Below are 18,470 nucleotides of genomic sequence, written 5' to 3'. Positions count from 1 at the left end.
CCGTCTCGGCCTCCCAAAGTGCTGGGATTACAGGCTTGAGCCACTGCGCTCGGCCGATTCTTTTATTAAACTTTCCTAATAGTATTTGCATCCATGAGTGAGATGAAACACAATTTATTTGTTCTTTATTGGATTTGGGTGTCTTTGTTATATTAACATTTAAAAAGATTTTTGTGTGTTAACATTAACACACAAAAGATTTCCTTCTTTATCTAGGTCCTAGAAAAAATTTCAAGTGCATTGGAATGATTTAAGGACTCAATTCTGAAGTTCTTCGGGTTTAGTGATGTATGTTAGTGGTGGCAGGGTTGTCTTTGACAACTTCATTTTCTTTATGGCAATTAATCTGTTTATGTTTTCTGTATCTTTTTGAAATAGCCATAGGCTAATTTTTTCTCTAAAACTAATCATTTTGTTTGGCGAATGTCATGGAATTGGACAGAGCTCTTTTGTTATTTACTTCCCTCTTCCCTTTGTTTCTATTATTTATACTTCTGTTTAATTGGTTTATCTAGGTTTACCTATTTTTGTACCAAAAAAATCAATTTTTAAGTTTATTTACTATTTTTCCTTATTTCATTAACTTACCAATTCCTTTTTTCAAAAGAAAAATGTTTAACACATTTTTGTTTTTTTTGCAATTGGTTGAGAAAATGAGAAAATGTAAAGTGAAGAAATAGAGGGTATATTCCTAGAGGGAAACATTAGGTTTAGTAATTGTTTTTTTTTTCTAAGAGGCAGTATTGAAACCTATTTTTTGATGACATTCATTTAGGGCTGAGGAAAGAAATTCAGGTACAGGAGAGAAAGGGTTTAATCATGGGAGCAAGGTCCTTGGGTGGGCAAGAGTGTATGGCAACAACTGCACAGAGGGAATTGTTGTGAGGCCGATTGCTCATCCTCTGCAACAGCAGGCAGAAGGCATTAACTACGGAGATGTGTATTTGGTCATTGTTGATGGCTCACTTGAGATATGTGGTAACAGACCAAGAATGAGTCCAGTCTGTGGAGCTGCTTTTCTTTGGTAACACTTTATAGCTTGACTACACTTAAGCTATATGCAATGGGCAGTGGAAGGGATTTGGGCTTAACCCTGGTGGGGGGTCTGTCAGGTAAGTAAAAGGGCACATGCATGAAATTCTGCACCTTTCATAGGGTCCATGAACACATTATGGTAGATGAACTTAATGCAACATAAGTTTCAAGGAACACTGTAATACAGGCCAGCATGGAGCAGGGAAACAGATTTTTTTAAATGCTTTTCAGAATTTGATATGTATACCTAACTTGAACACAATAGTCGAAGCTTTGCTAAAAAGATTGGTAGGGGCTTTCTCATCTCCTTGGACTAGTCATTTCTTCTTGGCCTTTAACAGCATCTACCTCTGATTTTTGTTGTTAGAAGGCATATCAGAATCTCTCAGGAATGCAAGTGCAGCGTTCTTTTTTCTTTATTTAAGTTTATGAAATACATGCTTATAGAAAATTAAAACATAGAAATATGTAAAGCCAGTCGTGAAAGTTCTTCCATAATTCCGCTTCCTAACAAAGCCACTGTTAGTAATGTGGTGTTGTATTTTGGAGCATCAAGTTGTTCACAAAAAATGCTTGCACAACTTTTAACTAAGAGTAAAGTTTGGAAATTTTGCCCTAATAATCCAGACATTCCTCACTCTTAATGAATACTTAGAAACAAATTGCATAAAGGTACCATCTATTAAACCATCCCTTATTGACAGGACATTTGGGTTAGTTTTAAGTATTAAAGAACAAAGGTGCAATGAATTTGCTTGTGTACAGTTGTCAGATTATTCCCATTACGCAGTTTCCTAGAAATGAACTTAGTAGGCCAAAAGGTTCAAACAGTTTCAATAAACCCCAGAAAACTACATTCCTAAAGGTTGTGCCGATTATACTCCCACCTATAGCATGCAAGATGGGTAATGTAATTGGAAATGCTTACTCAAAATCATAGTGCAATTTTTTAATTTGGAAAATTATAAAAACTGTTCTTATAACTGTGTTTTCTCATTATAGAAGGTGAAGTCTGACAAATGTTCTTGACTAAAGGGGAATCAGGATCCCAGGGCAAGATTTATAAAACTTGTATTTACCAAAAAGAGGCATCAGTATTAGAAACTTTAAAACTTCTCTTTAAGCCGGGCGCGGTGGCTCAAGCCTGTAATCCCAGCACTTTGGGAGGCTGAAACGGGTGGATCACGAGGTCAGGACATCGAGACCATCCTAGCTAATATGGTGAAACCCCGTCTCTACTAAAAATACAAAAAAAAAAAAAAAATAGGGCGAGGTGGCGGGCGCCTGTAGTCCCAGCTACTCCTGAGGCTGAGGCAGGAGAATGGCGTAAAACCCGGGAGGCAGAGCTTTCAGTGAGCTGAGTTCAGGCCACTGCACTCCAGCCTGGGCGACAGAGCAAGACTCCGTCTCAAAAAAAAAAAAAAAAAAACTTCTCTTTAAAATCTCTACAAGATTGCAGCCCTTGCTACAGTTTTAAACAGCTGCGCTGGTATCTCCAGTTATTTTCCCCAAGTTTCAATGGCAGTATTGTTATCCTACCAGTTGTGGAATAAAATCCAAATTTGTATGAGCTTTCCTCACAATCCAGCTTTACTCCCCATTATTCAACAGTAGCGGAAAATTCTTTGTCCCAGGACACACTGCACACTTTCTTGTGCCTGGTTTCATCGCTTCATGCCTTATCTCTTTTCCTTCTTTGTCCTCCTTCACCTCAAAGTCATCTCCAATGCCACTTAGTCTATGAAGTCTTCTACAATCCTTCCTGAGAAAAATAAATGATCTTATTCCCACTTCTGTTCCCCCAGCATTTCACCTGCACCTCCATTACAGAATTTCTATACTAAGCTACCAAACTGGAAGTCTTAGAGGATAGACACATCTTACTTGTCTATTTCCTGAACGGTATCTAGTGCAGAACTTTGTAGAACATACACTCAAAAACCGTTTTTGGAATAAACATACATAAGACTTCAAATCTTTTAATCTCAAATTATTAGTCACAGATATTAATTTTTAAAGGATTAAAATTTTAAAAAAAACTACTGCTCCCTCAAATGTCCTATTATAATAATCGGTTTCATACATTTTTTTAAAAAAGAGGGTTGTTCTAATAAGACTGTCAAAATATTACATCTAGAATAGTTACATTCAATAAACCTGCATTTACTTGGTATCTGCATCTTCCTAGTATCACAGATTGTTTTAGAAATAAAAACACAAGGGTAGGGGACAGGGGACAGTTTATTGTAAAATATGAAGCAGCAATGATTGAAGCAAGTGAATTTCTCCTTTATATTCCCAGCCAGAGCACAAAACGACTGGGTATCCTCATCAACGCCAAGCTTTTTTTTTTTTTTTTTAAAAAAAAAAAAAAAAAGAAAATTCCACATTCATTAAAATCTCTTTCTCTTGATAATTTCTGGTTTCCAGCTGACTGGATGAGTTTCTTCTGTCTAAAAGTAGAAAAGCAAGTTAAAATAAAGTATTATTAGTTTGCTTCATGTCTAACAGGCTTCCTTTCTAACAGAAATAAAGTATCTCCTCTAACATTATTCATTGGCATTATATACTTAGTAGTTCTTCGACAATTTTAGGAAGAGTTGATAAACTTCTGGCATTATCCAAGTCTAATAACAGATGGATGGATTCATTATGTTTAGTTTGCAGTTTTTCATCTAAAATAACATTTCTATTTGGATATTCTACTAACACCAAAGCTTATGATTCTCAAATTAATTTGCATAACAATCTATTTATTTGCTGTTATTCTTGGTGCAACATTTCCCAGCAACTATAACAAAGAAAGTTGGGATAAAATTAAAACCATCCATGAATTCACTGGCATCAGTGAAATAATATAGAAATCTATAAATAGACACTATTCAAGAAAACAAATATCTTAAATACTATAAAGATTATTTTTCCTTCTGATAATTAAATGAGAACACAGTGCCAAATTGGTATAGCTGCTTTACTTAACAAATGTGAAACAGAGAACTTACGGCTGTGTCATCCTCTCTGTATACTTTAATGGTTTTATCAGCTTCAGCTGTTAGTAATCGACTTTCAGACTGATCAAAAGCACAAGCAAATATTCCTGATTCACTGTCCAAAGACCCAGGTTGCACAGCTGCATGAACTCTCTGAAAATTGTAGCCAGTTCTCCAGTCCCAAAGATGCATGGTGCCATTGTCAGCTTAAAGGGAAAAATCTAGTTACACCTGGTATCCCTTCAGCAGTACAGCTTGACAAACATTTATTAAGCATCATTAGCCCAAGCATGGCAATACTTCAGTTATAAAAATACATAAGACACAGGCACTCAATCTTCTCTTAATATTGGCTTTTCTACTTTCATTTGTGCTGGGTTCAGAATTTATAGATCTTAAAAAGTACCTCAAAATTTAACATCCAATTCCAGAATAATAAACAAAATTTTAGGCAATTCCCAGCATAAATCCCTGAGATTCATCAGATTGGAACTCAAAAAGACTAAACTATGAAATATACTACATGTATTATGTATATGCATGAACACACATAGTAACATGCAAATATGCCCTAATCAAGCAAGTGCTGCTATAATACTTAAGTGTGACAGCTTAGAAGCATTACAAATGTTTATTCATCATTAAAAGTAACAGATAAACATATTTATTATAAAAATCTTATTTTACCTCCAGATACAAGTACTCCATCAGAATTTACTGTCAATGTGTTAATAATAGCATTATGACCGGAAAGATTTTGAATGAAACTTCCATCAGGGAATTTCCACTGCTTTATGTTATCTGGAGAACCAGATGCAAATGTGTAACTGAAATAATATTAAAAAGAATTAATGACAAAGGAAACCAAGTTAAATAAAGTGGTGGGTTTTTAAAAGCTTATTTCAGTTATATTTTGTGTTGTGTACTCAATGATTTATATTCAGCAAAATAGTCATATCAAAATGTAAAAATATTAAGACATTTGTTCAAAGTTAAATCAGATCTTCACATTTTTAACAGGATATTTTAAGTCCTAAAGTTTTATTCTTTCATTTCCTTTAAGTTTTATTCTTTCATTTCCTTAATGCTCTGCACTAAGCTAGAGCAATAAATGTGTAGAAGTCCTATTTCACAAGAAGGGCAATGTGTTATGCAACTCTTTTGGAGGGAGGGAGAGCAAGACAGGAACAGGAAGAAAGGGAAAAAAGGAATAGAGGGCAAGAGGAAGAGAGAGAATGGGAGTGAGGAGAGATGAGAGTGAGAAAGACAAGCAAAGGAAGGAAGAAGAGAGGGGGAAAAGGGTATGGAGAGTAGAAGACAGAGAGGAGGAAAGGGAGAAGAGAAAGAATATGAATATAACCAGAAAAGTGTCAGAGTGATCTGATACAACAAACAATAGTTGTGATATATACGCTCCACCTTTTTGGATACTCTGACTATAATGTTCACGGTTCTTATTATTTCTCTTTCTACATATATTAACTTCCTCCTTAAGAATTAAACTATTCAATGACTGTCTCAGTGTTCAATATCATTTATGTCCAAAACATTAAGCCCAGCCACTAATATCTTTTATTCTGACATGCAGCATTTAATCATGATTTATTTACATTGTCTCATTTGACATTATTTATTTGTTATCAAGTAGAAGGCTTTCCTCATGTTTTACAGGGCATGAAGCAAAATAGTACATAAGGAAAATGAAAGAAACACACATTCCTATGTGGCACAGGCCTGGAAATGACAGCAGCTAAATGACTGCCAAAGGCAGTGCTGACACCACTAGCATTTCAGCATTATACTAAGAACTGAAGAAAAACAAGAAGCTAATTAGGAAAATACACTTACTGTCTTGGATGTAAAACCACAGCCCTAACTGATTTTTTGTGATTTGTTAATGTCACTCTTGTTTTTCCAGCCACCAGATCCCACAATCGAATTGTAGTATCATGGCTTCCTGTAATGGAAACAAATATATCCCTCAAAACATAGACCAGGAAAAATAATGCAAAAGTTAAATAAAATACAAAGCATTCTTCCAAAACACGTATGTTCTAAATGAAAGCCTTATCACTTGCAAATCAGTCTTGGTTAATTTCTTCATAGTTCCAAATTTTTAGGTTGATTTTAATTCTTTAAAAAAATGCAATACAACAACTGATTCACTGTCAACTGAACAGCTAAAACACATGCAAATAACAAATAAAACAAATATATGATTGTACACTCTAGTGAAAAGGAAAAAACTTCAATGATTTTTTTAAGTTAATAAATTACATCAGGCAAAGGAATTATTTTCTAGTATTAAAGTTCCATTGTTACTAACTTTTTATTTTTTTTTTTGAGACAGAGTCTCGCTCTGTCGCCCAGGCTGGAGTGCAGTGGCCAGATCTCAGCTCACTGCAAGCTCCGCCTCCCGGGTTTATGCCATTCTCCTGCCTCAGCCTCCCGAGCAGCTGGGACTACAGGCGCCTGCCACCTTGCCAGGCTAGTTTTTTGTATTTTTTAGTAGAGACAGGGTTTCACCATATTAGCCTGGATGGTCTCGATCTCCTGACCTTGTGATCCGCCCGTCTCGGCCTCCCAAAGTGCTGGGATTACAGGCTTGAGCCACCGCGCCCGGCCATTGTTACTAACTTTATTTAGAGCAAAGTAAGATTCAAATCAGTTCTAAAGGTTACTAGTCTCAAGGTATTTTGTCTTCTAACTTCAATTTCCTAGAAAAATAATTTTGACACTATAAAATAATACTTAATTGTTTGTATCACAGTATTCTAGTCAGACATTACAGGATACTATGTATGGCATACTCTATGATATGTAAAAACCACGAGATAAAAACAGTGGAATGAAATTTCATTTGAATATATTTCAAATGTCCATGATTAAAATATAACACAGAAACACTGTAAACACAAAGCAAAGCAGGAGTCATCGTGAATATTAAAAGTATATGTATAATAACATGGATTCTGATATGAATATTCTGTAAACTTGAAAAGTATCGATCATACCTGTAATAATTTGTGGTTCTGCAGCCTGACACCTCACTGTAGCAACTGCATTTGTATGTCCAGATAATGTGTGTACACTGGCTTTAGTTCTCACATCCCAAATCTATAAAAACGCAATAGACATATTAGGAAAGAGAATAGGTATTCATTATCTCAAGAAGATAACTGGATCGATTCAAGGCTGAAAATTTACTAGACAACTAGTGCCTGAATATAATAAAGAAAACGCTTAAATGAAAGATAATGATTTATCAACTGGAGGAAGAATATAAATAGGAGACACCTTGAAAGAACTTTAAAAAGCTAAAAGATCAGGGCACTGAAAATCTAAGAATGGGCATGATGGGACTACTTTTTAACACTACTGAATGAAAGAACTAATGGACAATAGTTGTTACAGAATGGAACGTGAGAATATCACATTTCAGGGGCAGGGCACTAATAACACTAACATCATGAGGTCATAGAACTGAAGACTAAGGTGGAAAAAAATGCAAGTTAAGAAACTTAGGGAGTAGGATATTAATGACTCAAGACAACTATCTTTAATTCTCTATCAATCAATTGAAGACTCTGAAACCAAACGTGCACCCTACAAGATGCAATATATTTACAGATAAAAACACAACTCTATCCCGTTTACCCGTGCAGTTGAATCTCGACTACAGGTTACCAACACATCAATTGTTGGGTGCAAATCCAAACCATATACTGCACTTAAATGTCCATGATAATGCCTTATAACCTAAAGACAAAGCAGGACAGTTAACACTTGTAGAATTAGAAAGATAAACAGTGGTTCATAATGTTTTAAATCCTTAATTCCAACCTTACCTTATTGTATTCAAGATCCCAGCATTTTACTTGTTTGTCTTCTCCACAAGAGAACAGGTATGGGCTCCTTGTGCTTACTATCACGCCCCGCACAGTACTAATATGCCCAGTCAATGACAGTTTTAATTTGCCACTAGCCAAGTCCCAGATCTGCAATCAAAGAATTTTTTTTTTCTTTCCCTGGTTACCGCAAAGCAAAATTTTAGAATCCTGATTATTAAAATTGAGTTTTCAAAGAGAAGAGGAAAAAGATAACAAATATGTAAAAATAAAAAATTTTGTAAAATGACTCCCCACCAAATAAAAGCAAGAAAAAAACTGGCATGCTCAAACTGGAAAAATATTTGCAATTAGATGACAGGTTAACCTTCTTGTTATATAAATGGAATCTTTGATAATAACAGTATGAAAAGTATGGTATTAAATTAACCGAGGACGGCAACAACTTAAAGAAACCCTAAAAGCAGCAAATACAGATATGAAAAAGTTCAAACTCATTAGAAATTTTATACAAACTTTTTAGTTAGTTATTTATTTTTTGAGACAGAGTCTCGCTCTGTCGCCCAGGTTGGAGTGGCGCAATCTCGGCTCACTGCAAGCTCCACCTCCTGGGTTCACGCCATTTTCCTGCCCCAGCCTCCGAAGTAGCTGGGATTACAGGTGCCCATCACTGTGCCCAGCTAATTTTTTTGTATTTTTTAGTGGAGACAGGGTTTCACCGTGTTAGGCAGGCTGGTCTCGATCTCCTGACCTCATGATCTGCCCGCCTCAGCCTCCCAAAGTGTTGGGATTACAGGTGTGAGCCACTGCGCCCAGCCTATACAAACTTTTTTAAAAAAATTAAGTATCCATTTTTGCTTACCATATTAGATATTTGTAAAGGAACGTACAACCAATGTGCTGAAAAGGATCCTCTCATACAATGCAAGTATCGATTCACCCATTTGGAAAGTAATTTGTACTTTGGGTATCAGCTTCAAAAATATTTGACCCATTTATTCCATTTATGGAACTCTACCATAACAAAATAATTTAAAACACAGAAAAAGTCTTATATACAAAACTTAACAGCATTACTTGTAATGGTGAAAATCAGACTAAAAACTCTACCATCCAACAATAGGAAAACAGATTATAGACTATCCAAATGATATAATATTATGCAGCCACTTTAAAAGATGGTAAATTTTTCACAGGAATATGCCTTTGATACAATGTTAAGGGAAAAAAGCAAGATACAAAATTACATACTAAGAATGATTTTTAAAAGATACACATACAGGAAAAGAGCTTAGAAGTAAAGGCATTTATACTTACAGAAATAAATACTAAAATGAAACTTATCCAAGTATCTAACAATGGTAGGATTATATACAGGTCTACGTACTTTCATAGTTCTCTATATTTTCCACATTTTCTATGAATGAGCATGCTCCTAATTTTGTAACCAGTTGGAGACCAAAATGTAAGTATAAAGGAATTAGTGGTAGGTATTCAGCAGGTAAAGAAAAAGTGGTTTAAATACCACTTTTCAAACAGATATTTATTTAGAACACTTATTAGTATAAATGATAAATTTTACTCCTTATTCAGGTCTAAAATAACAGAGGAACTGCAATAGCAATTCCTGCCACAGGAAATAGTAACTGATTAAACTTACATGACAAACACAAAGTCATGTTTATTTTTTCTTCCTTCATTATTACCTTTATGGTTCTGTCAGCAGACCCAGTAACAAACCACTGATTTCCAGGTTCCACAGCAATACATCGAACCCAGCCAAGATGCCCACTGATAACCTGTATAAAACAAAGTAGAATGGGCGGCTAACATACAAGTTAAAATGTTTTTAAGTTTAACTGCAGCCCGAGTTTGAATTGCCCTGCCATCTTCAAATCATACATTTAAAAGATAATTTGACTATTATATTTTACAATATTAAATTATCTTCAACAAGTTAATAGATACACAAATTGTGGCTCATCTATATAATGTATACTACTCAGTAATAAAAAGGAATACATTATTAATACTTGCAACAACTTCAGTGACTCACAAAGGTATTAAGCTGTGTGAAGGAAGCCAATCTCAAAAAGTACATTTTGTATGATTCCATTTATATGACATAGTCAAAAAGACACAGCTAAATCAACCTAAGTGTCCATCAAGAGGTGAATGAATAAATAAAATGTGGTACATACACACAATGGAATACTACTCAGCCATTAAACAGAATGAAATTCTGTCATTTGCAACAACAAGGATGGAACTGGAAGATACTATGTTAAGTGAAATAAGCCAGAATCAGAAACACAAGTACTGCATGCTCTCTCTCATATATGGGAGCTAAAAAATAAATGATCTTGAGAGTTGAATGATGGCTACTAGAGGTTGGGAAGAATAGTGAGGAAGCAGAGGATAAAGAGGGAGTGAATAATGGGTATAAAAATACAGTTAGAGGCCGGGCGCGGTGGCTCAAGCCTGTAATCCCAGCACTTTGGGAGGCCGAGACGGGCGGATCACGAGGTCAGGAGATCGAGACCATCTACTGGCTAACACGGTGAAACCCCGTCTCTACTAAAAATACAAAAAAACTAGCCGGGCGAGGTGGCGGGCGCCTGTAGTCCCAGCTACTCGGGAGGCTGAGGCAGGAGAATGGCGTAAACCCGGGAGGCAGAGCTTGCAGTGAGCTGAGATCTGGCCACTGCACTCCAGCCCCGGCAACAGAGCGAGACTCCATCTCAAAAAAAAAAAAAAAATACAGTTAGATAAAGGGAGTAAGATTTAGTGTTTGGTAGCACTAGTTTGGCTAGTTAGCTTGGTAGCACAATAGGGTGACTATAGCTAAGAATAATTTACTGTATATATCAAAATAACTAGAAGAGTAAAATGGAATGTTCCTAATACAAAGAAATCATATCCCAATTACCGTGGAGATAAATATCCCAATTACTGTGATTCGATCATTACACATTGTATGCTTTTTTTCTTTGTTTCTTGTTTTGAGATAGGGTGTCACTCTGTTGCCCAGGCTGGAGTGCAGCGGCGTGATCCTGGCTCACTGCAACCTCCACCTCCAGAGCCCAAGTGATCCTCCCACTTCAGCCTCTGAAGTAGCTGGAACTACAGGTGTGCGCCACCACACATAGCTAATTTTTGTGTTTTTTGTAGAGACGGGATTTTGTTGTGTTGCCCAGGCTGGTACTGAACTCCTGGACTCAAGAGATCCGCTTGCCTAGGCCTCCCAGAGTGCTGGGATTATAGGCATGAGCCACCATACCTGGCCTACACAGTGTATGCTGGTATCAGATTTGATATGTAGCCCATAAATATGCACATCTATTATGTTAGCCATAAAAATTAAAAATAAATTAGAACTGAAATTATTGAAAAAAAATAAGACAACTATAGTGATAGAAAACAGATCAGCGATTGTCAGAGGTGAAGGAAGATATAGCTGCAAAAGAATAGCACAGGGGTGTGTTTTGAGGTGACGTAACGCTATATCCTAATTGTGGTAGCAGTTACCCAAATCAATACATCTATTACAATTCATTAGACCTGTATGTCAAACAAAAAGTCTCTTGCTGTACAATCATTTGAAAAATAAAAATTTTAAAATATATATTAAATTACATGTAGCTGTACATTTTCTACTATGTACGGTTTCTTTTTTAAAATTTTGTGTTTAATTTTTGTGGGTACGCAGTAGAAATATATTTATGGGGTACATGAGATATCTTGATACAGGCAAGCAATGCAAAATGAACAGTATGGCACACTTCATGAATCTGTGTTATCCTTGCAGAAGGGCCATGCTCATCTTCTCTGTACCGTTCCAATTTTAGCATATGGGCTGCCAAAGTGAGCATGCATGTCCATTTTCTTTTAGATGATACACTCTGACTCATTTTAATTTATTGTAGTTGAAAGAATAACTGGTAGGCCCAAAGAATTTCTTTATATGGTGTTTTCCCCCTTCACCTTCAAACTAAATACTTTGAACACTTTCTAAATTTATTTAGTCTGCAATCCATATTTAGAAGCTTTATCTTGACATTTTATATGATTTTATATAAAATACAAGTATAACTTTTACTTAAGGAAGTCGCCTTCCCAAGAGATCTTTTAAGATACTCCCTAAGACTCTTCTCAATCCACCTCAGATTGCTCTACTGGCTTTTCATATTCACTCTTTTTCCTCCTTACTCTATTCTTCAGTGCTTGTCAACTAGAAAGCAATCATGATTCACATAATAAAATAAATGCAGAGTCACTCACCCTGTAGAGTTTCCACGGTGGGTGCCACTGGGGTTTTGGCATTGTAGGGGCTTTTTTAGCCATCAGTGCAGAGTTCTTGGTATTGCCGGTCTCCATGACAATCTAGACATAGAAGAGACATTATTATTATTAAAGGTATCATACCGAAGGCTTCATATCAATTCAGAAATGGAAATGGAAAGAGGGAACTTACAAAAGATTTTTTCCATAAATGAAGAAATAAAATTTTCTGTATGTTAATTTTAAAAAGCAATTACAAAATCAGAGAGAGGCAGAACATTAGACTTAAGAACACACATCACTGTGTATGGGTTCAAATCCCAGCTTGGTCCATTACTAGCTGTTTGACATTAGGTAACAATTATGTAACCTCTATGTGCCTCACCTATAAAATGGGACGAACAGTGCCTATTTCATAGGGTTACTACAAAGATTTAAAAAGTAGTAAATGCTCCATGTAAGCTCCCATTATTAAAGTCATTTTAAGTGTATTAATGCCACTGCCTTTCATTGTCATACTTTAACATTATTGATTTAATGTAGCAAAGACTGATATGATAGTTCCTTCTATTTATCTTCTAATACAATATTTAAATACTATTTTAACAGGTATACTGCCTGATATACTATCTATTGTTAGTAGTCATCTAGTCATCCAAAAAATAATTAAGCCCATAAAGTTCCTGCCCTCAAGAAGCTTAAATTACACCCTCATAAGGAGGGTAGAGAGCCTGGACAGAAGATATGCTCTGAATGGAAGATAAAGGAAGAAATGAGATGTGGGGGTTACACATTCATTCACTTCATGAAGTCAAAACAATTGCATAATGAGCTGAGAAGCAAAGCCAGCACTTATTTCAGGTGGCAGCATAATAAAATACATGGCAGAAAAATAAATCAATAAAATAACTATAGAAAATAATTCTACAACTATTTCTACCATACTAATACCAGTTGCCATTTACCTACAGATAAACGTATTTCTAAATGCTCATTTATAAGACTAGTTGTATAGCCCATGAATAGTACAACACTAATAGCACTCAACATAACTGTACAAACCCACTTAAAATTTAATTAAAAAAAAAAAAAGACTTTCATATGCAATGCATACTAACACAAGTTTCAGAAAAACTCTCCTTGCATTTTTAATAGTGGGCAATAAATACCAACATCACATTATCTTTATCAAAACACATATTACACACAATGTACAAGTAGACAAATAACAGCATTCCAAAAAATGTTAATTTACTACCAACTTGAGTTTTAGGACTATGAAATATGAATGACTAGCTCAGGCTGCTATTTATCTTAATAATTCCAAAGTGTTCATTTCTTTAGTATTTAAGGTAAGACTTTCTATCAGAGGGAAATAAGGCAACATGTTTAAAAAGTTAGAAACCTGCTATTTGACGCAGAAAAACTTACTGAATTCATCGCTGGAGGCTGCGGACGGTCAGAAGCCCCAGGATGTCGGTATTCACTTCCACTAGGTGCAGTACGATTTACATCAGCCCTGAGGCAAAAGAAATATTATATTCAAAGTAATTAACGCCTCCAGTCATGTATTCTGCAAAACTAACCCTTTATTTTAAATTGTTATAAGTCCTAATAAAGGAAAATGTCATACAATAGTTATAAAGAAATTTTAAAAAGAAAAAACTGTGAACAGTGAAATATGCTTTTAAGATCTTTGTAATTATAGTATTTCATACTTGGTCTGAGAAGGTAATGCCACCGCTAAGGACTGTGCAGCTGATTCACTTGGCATTCTCTGGATCTTAGTATCTGCTGTCAAAGCAACCCCTATTAAAATGAAAAATCAATTTCTTTTAGTAGCTTTATATTATTCATTTACATGCACTTAAAATAAAATGATGAAGGAAAACATTCCAAATGTTTATTAATTCCAGGCAGTGATACAAATTTTGATTAAGTTTTGCTCATCTTTGTTTTTAATTTCTACAATAAATACTGCTTAATAACACATAACTCAAATTTGATCACAGCCTACAAGGTATTAAAGCAGCCCAGAACAGTAAACTTAATTTCTATTGTATTTGGGTATTAGTTTCAAAAGTCAGTATTAAGCAGTTCCTCAAATACAAACAGAATGTTTCCAAGAGTGGTTGTAACTTACTACAACTAGAAGCACCCAATTTTCCTGTACTTTCTATATATACTAAGCCTTTTGTCCTCTACCCGGTTATACTGGCCACTCCATCTGTGGGCCAATACCTTAATACAGACAGAGGACATGTTTCTAAGATACTGCCTCTAACATTTCCATCATTTTTATAAGCTTGGTGATATTTACATGTCTGCCTAAACCACCAGATAATAAATTTGTCTAGGCCTGCAACAGTTTTACTGTCTTTGAAATCCTAGCACATTGCCTGAAAAATTATACATACTCAAGAATGTTTGCTGAATAAAGGCACATGAGTATTCATTATCACCTACAAAGCTATGCATGCATGCTTGGCTATTGAGCTTATCTTGCAATTTATAGGCAACAAGAATCTCATTATTGGCTCGTTAGTGAAAATGTATGTGACATTTTTAAGACATTTTCAATATACAACAACTCACTAACCAGGTCCCGGTGGGTATGGATGTGTGCCTGCCACAAAGTATTCAACTTCTTGTCCTAGAAAAAAGACAAAAAAAACAATAGTAGTGAATTTATCTTATATATAAAAGTTATCATCTCTTTAAAGTATCAAATAATATTACATTTTCAACTGGATCTATCAAATTTTCTCAACTAAAGTCAAGCCTCAGAAATAAGGGAAATTGGTCACTTTTGATCTCTGTAAACCATGTCCTTGTCCATTTGCTATATAGCAGTGGTATACAAAGAAGCCCTCCTATCAAGTGACAATCCACTCTGGTACTTCTTCCAAGCAAATGGTTTCCTGTGGAAGCTTGAATTCTCTTCATTTATTAAGATTTCAGTATTTAATATCTCTTTCTGAATTACAAACAGGATAGATGGTATCCCCACAGGTTAAGAATATTCTCCAATTTTTTCCTTTAATCTCTACTGTGACCTTCTCCACATTCTAAGAATCTCTGCCATCATTATACTACCATTTTTATTTCCTATAAGAAAAAAGTCATCAACCAATGTCTCAGTATTCCCATGAGGATCAAAATTTCCATTATAATACTGGTACAGCCATTAAATACTGTATGACCACACCTAAGTCCTGCCAGCAGGGGCAAAAATAACACATTTTATTTTTCTATTTTTAAAATTCACATGTAAGTCTGACATCTCTGATAATACCATACTCACCTTGATTGGCAGGGTACTGTTTATGAACATATGAATCCGTTGCATTCTGAGGACCCTTCTCTTTAAGATTTTCTTTTGAAGTAGGCATATGCAACACAGGACCATACTCATTACGAAGCTTGATTGCCATTTTCCGTTTGTGACTATTTAGAAATTATAAACATAAGAATGTATCCATAAATACTTTAAAACAAACACTTAGACAGCTTAAGTTTGCCCAATCATGTAGAAAAAGTTCCTAGTAAGATTTTAAGTAGTATTTAAAAGAATAAAAACTTTCCAAGTGCATTTCCCCACCATATCTGTTCTTTTGCTCACATTCCACCACACAGCATTCATTAAACCTAAGTAATATTTTAATTTGTTACCTAATAAACAGAAAATATTTTATGATAAATTATCAAGGGTCTGCTTGAAAGATATATAGAAACTAACACACCCTTTAAGAAACCTGAAAGTCAATATACTTTCCTTCAAAATTTAAATATAGTAAAAACTCTATAGCAACCTTTACTAGATGTATCCAAACAGGTTAGTTAGAACTAAGAAAAGTACTTGATTGGTTCAATATTTTAAAAAGAAATGCACTTATATTACTTTTAAAAATAGTCTACTTTACAAATTAAATATAAATGCTTGCTTGAGGAGTTAAGTAGATTTTAAAAGGGTAAAGGACAAAGAAAGAACACTGCACATAATGCAATCCCAGACTGGAGCTGGATATGTAGAACCAAAAATATGCCACCACTCAAAAATCTTCATCATACTAACGAGAAAAGATGGGAGTAGAGGTACTGGCCAGGTACAATTTCAGCTCAGCAAGGCTCTGAGAGCAGCGGGAAGCTGAAAGCACATACAAAGTGATTGATTATAAAATAAAATACCTAAAAGGGACTCTCTTAATTACTGGGTATTTGTAAAATGCAATTATTAATGGAACTTTTACTGTAAAAGGCCAAAAAAAAAAAAAGTTAAATCAGCTTAAATTATGCCAGAACACCACTCATTATTGAATTAGTCCATGAGTATTACCAGTTTATCTTTAAAGGTCTCCCTCTCCCTGCTCTCTTCCCCCAATATTAGAATGTTAAATATTTCAGCAATTGAAAAAAAAACTATACCAACCTCTCTTCATCTAAAGGCACAGGTTTTCCATTATCAGCTACAAACATGTCATGGGTCCTTTTCAATGACCTGAACACAAGTGTGTGTACAGAATGTTTCTGTACCTCCTAAAAAAAAAAAAAAAAATGTAATTACACACCTATCTACAAATTACACAAATCATAACCTAATGTCAGATTGATTATACACTTCACATGTTTAAATATGTAAAAAGCTTTATACCACTCACCATAGCTACTTGTTGCGAGCTACAGGAGTCAAGTTCAGAGAAGAGGAGGAAGCTCCTCTTTGGCTAGAACCTCAGGTATAGCAACTGAGTGATGCCGTAGTTTAGTCATTTATTCAATAAATATTTACTGAGCTCCTACTGTGTGTCTGGCAGGTATTGTGCTAGAATCTCACAACAGAATGATAAAAGGTAGTCATGGTCCCTGTGCTCAAGAGGAAACAAATAAAAAGTAAAATAATTCCACATTTTGATAAGTGCTATGAGGGCAACAAGCAAGGCACTGGGTCAGGAAACGAAGGACTAAGTATAATTGTGAAAGACTTCACTAAGGTGATATTTAAGCAGAAAGGGAGTTAGCCTTGCACAAAACAGAGGTAAGAACGAACCAGGCTGATGGAAATGCCATGTAAAAAAATGTTCAGTTAACTGAAATAATACAAGGAGGGCAGCACAGCTGTATATGGTGGATGAGATGGTGCTTTGTGGTTGCAAGGGTAGACAAGGTCCAGATTAGGTAAGGTCTTTCAGACTATTACAACATCCTATATTTTGTTCTAGCAACATAGTCAGTAAAGGGTTTTAAACAAGAAAGGTATGAACAACTTACATTTTAAACAGAACAACTTATGGAACAAAAATGGAAGCAAGGAAATCAACGGGGAGCTAATGCACCAGTCCCGGTGAAAGATGATGTTGGTCTCAATTAAGGTGGATTGCAGTGGATACGGAGAAAAGTGAATGGAATCAATAAACATGTGGGGTAACATGGACAAGACCAGCTAACAGAATGTCTGGCTGTTCATGCCAGGAAAAGATGTAAAGAATGGCAAGTTTTTCTGGGAGTAGAGTTGAAATAAGAGACGACCTGAACGCAAGACAGAGAAGACCGCCAATCTTTTCGGGCACAGAATCACTGACACTGCCCCGAGGGCGGCGAGGACCAGTGGTCGAACACCAACAGAGGCCCCGCCTCCAAGGACAGTTTCCAGCTCCCAAGAGTCAAACGAGAACTGGATGAATTATCTCAGGCTTAGCGCCCGGACTGAACCTCCGACTCGCGTTCTCATCCGGCTTCTACCCCCTCCCCGAAAACCCGATGAAGAGACCACCCGGCCTTGGCCAAACAGCTTCCCTCGTAGCCTCTTTTCTCTCGGGTCTCCAAGCACTCTCAATCCCCCACGCCCATTGCCAAAGAAAAACAGTCCAGAGACAAACGACTCTTGAGAGTCCCAGTGTCACTTTACCTCGACCATGATGCTACAGCGTATCCCACCTCCGGCAGGGAAGAAACCCTAATCACTAACTCAGTACCCGCCGCCACAACTGTGCTGCACCTTCCGGAATTGGCCGCCCAGGCGGCGGATGTGATGCAACCTCTGCGCACGCGCGCTAGTCTCCCCCGGCCCTCTGGGATCCAGAGGCGGGTCTCCCTCCTCAGGACCGCCCCTAGGGCGGAGTCTCGAGGCTGTAGAGGAGAGACACCTGGAAGCGCCTGACTGGAGGATTTTACTCGCCCCTCTGAAGAAGTCTTCGAATTATGTTTTCTGCCTTACCTTCAGCCTTAAATGTTTTGGCTGGGGCCCTGGTTGTTAGTGCTGTATTACCCGGAGTTTAATGCTTTTTATTCAGAGAGCCTAAGCGTCTGGAGAGCAAACTCC

The 18,470-nt window shown here is 36.2% G+C and overlaps 1 protein-coding gene across 2 annotated transcripts; it reads right to left on the bottom strand.

Annotated features, from left to right (window-relative positions):
* Positions 1-2,998: 2,998 nt before the first annotated feature.
* Positions 2,999-18,191, bottom strand: PLRG1 (pleiotropic regulator 1). 2 transcript variants are annotated; one of them, XM_011959763.1, is made up of 15 exons: positions 18,057-18,191; positions 16,584-16,690; positions 15,459-15,601; positions 14,754-14,807; positions 13,873-13,963; positions 13,586-13,673; positions 12,155-12,256; positions 9,580-9,672; positions 7,874-8,023; positions 7,683-7,784; positions 7,040-7,142; positions 5,874-5,982; positions 4,713-4,852; positions 4,038-4,231; positions 2,999-3,488 (listed from the first exon to the last, which is right to left on the bottom strand). In XM_011959763.1, exons 1-15 carry the CDS (start codon positions 18,063-18,065, stop codon positions 3,429-3,431), a joined length of 1,545 nt encoding a protein of 514 aa, XP_011815153.1. In that variant the 5' UTR covers positions 18,066-18,191; the 3' UTR covers positions 2,999-3,428. The 2 variants fall into 2 exon arrangements, with proteins under 2 accessions (XP_011815153.1, XP_011815154.1); XM_011959764.1 differs by having other exon boundaries at positions 14,781-14,807; positions 18,057-18,176.
* Between the last annotated feature and the right edge of the window lie 279 nt (positions 18,192-18,470).

The sequence above is a fragment of the Colobus angolensis genome, unplaced genomic scaffold (assembly GCF_000951035.1).
Source record: "Colobus angolensis palliatus isolate OR3802 unplaced genomic scaffold, Cang.pa_1.0 Scaffold5, whole genome shotgun sequence".
Classification (NCBI taxonomy): Eukaryota; Metazoa; Chordata; class Mammalia; order Primates; family Cercopithecidae; genus Colobus; species Colobus angolensis.
The sequence above is the reverse complement of the archived record's forward strand: the minus strand, read 5'-3'. Positions and strand labels throughout refer to the sequence as shown.

Bases quoted from the DNA above. Each gene is read 5' to 3' on its own strand.
- PLRG1 (XM_011959763.1), bottom strand. The intron at 13,674-13,872 runs GTATGAAATACT...CTTTTGCCTCAG, and splicing joins GCATTACCTTCTCAGACCAA to GGCTGATGTAAATCGTACTG. The intron at 5,983-7,039 runs GTATGATCGATA...TTTCCATTACAG, and splicing joins AGAACCACAAATTATTACAG to GAAGCCATGATACTACAATT.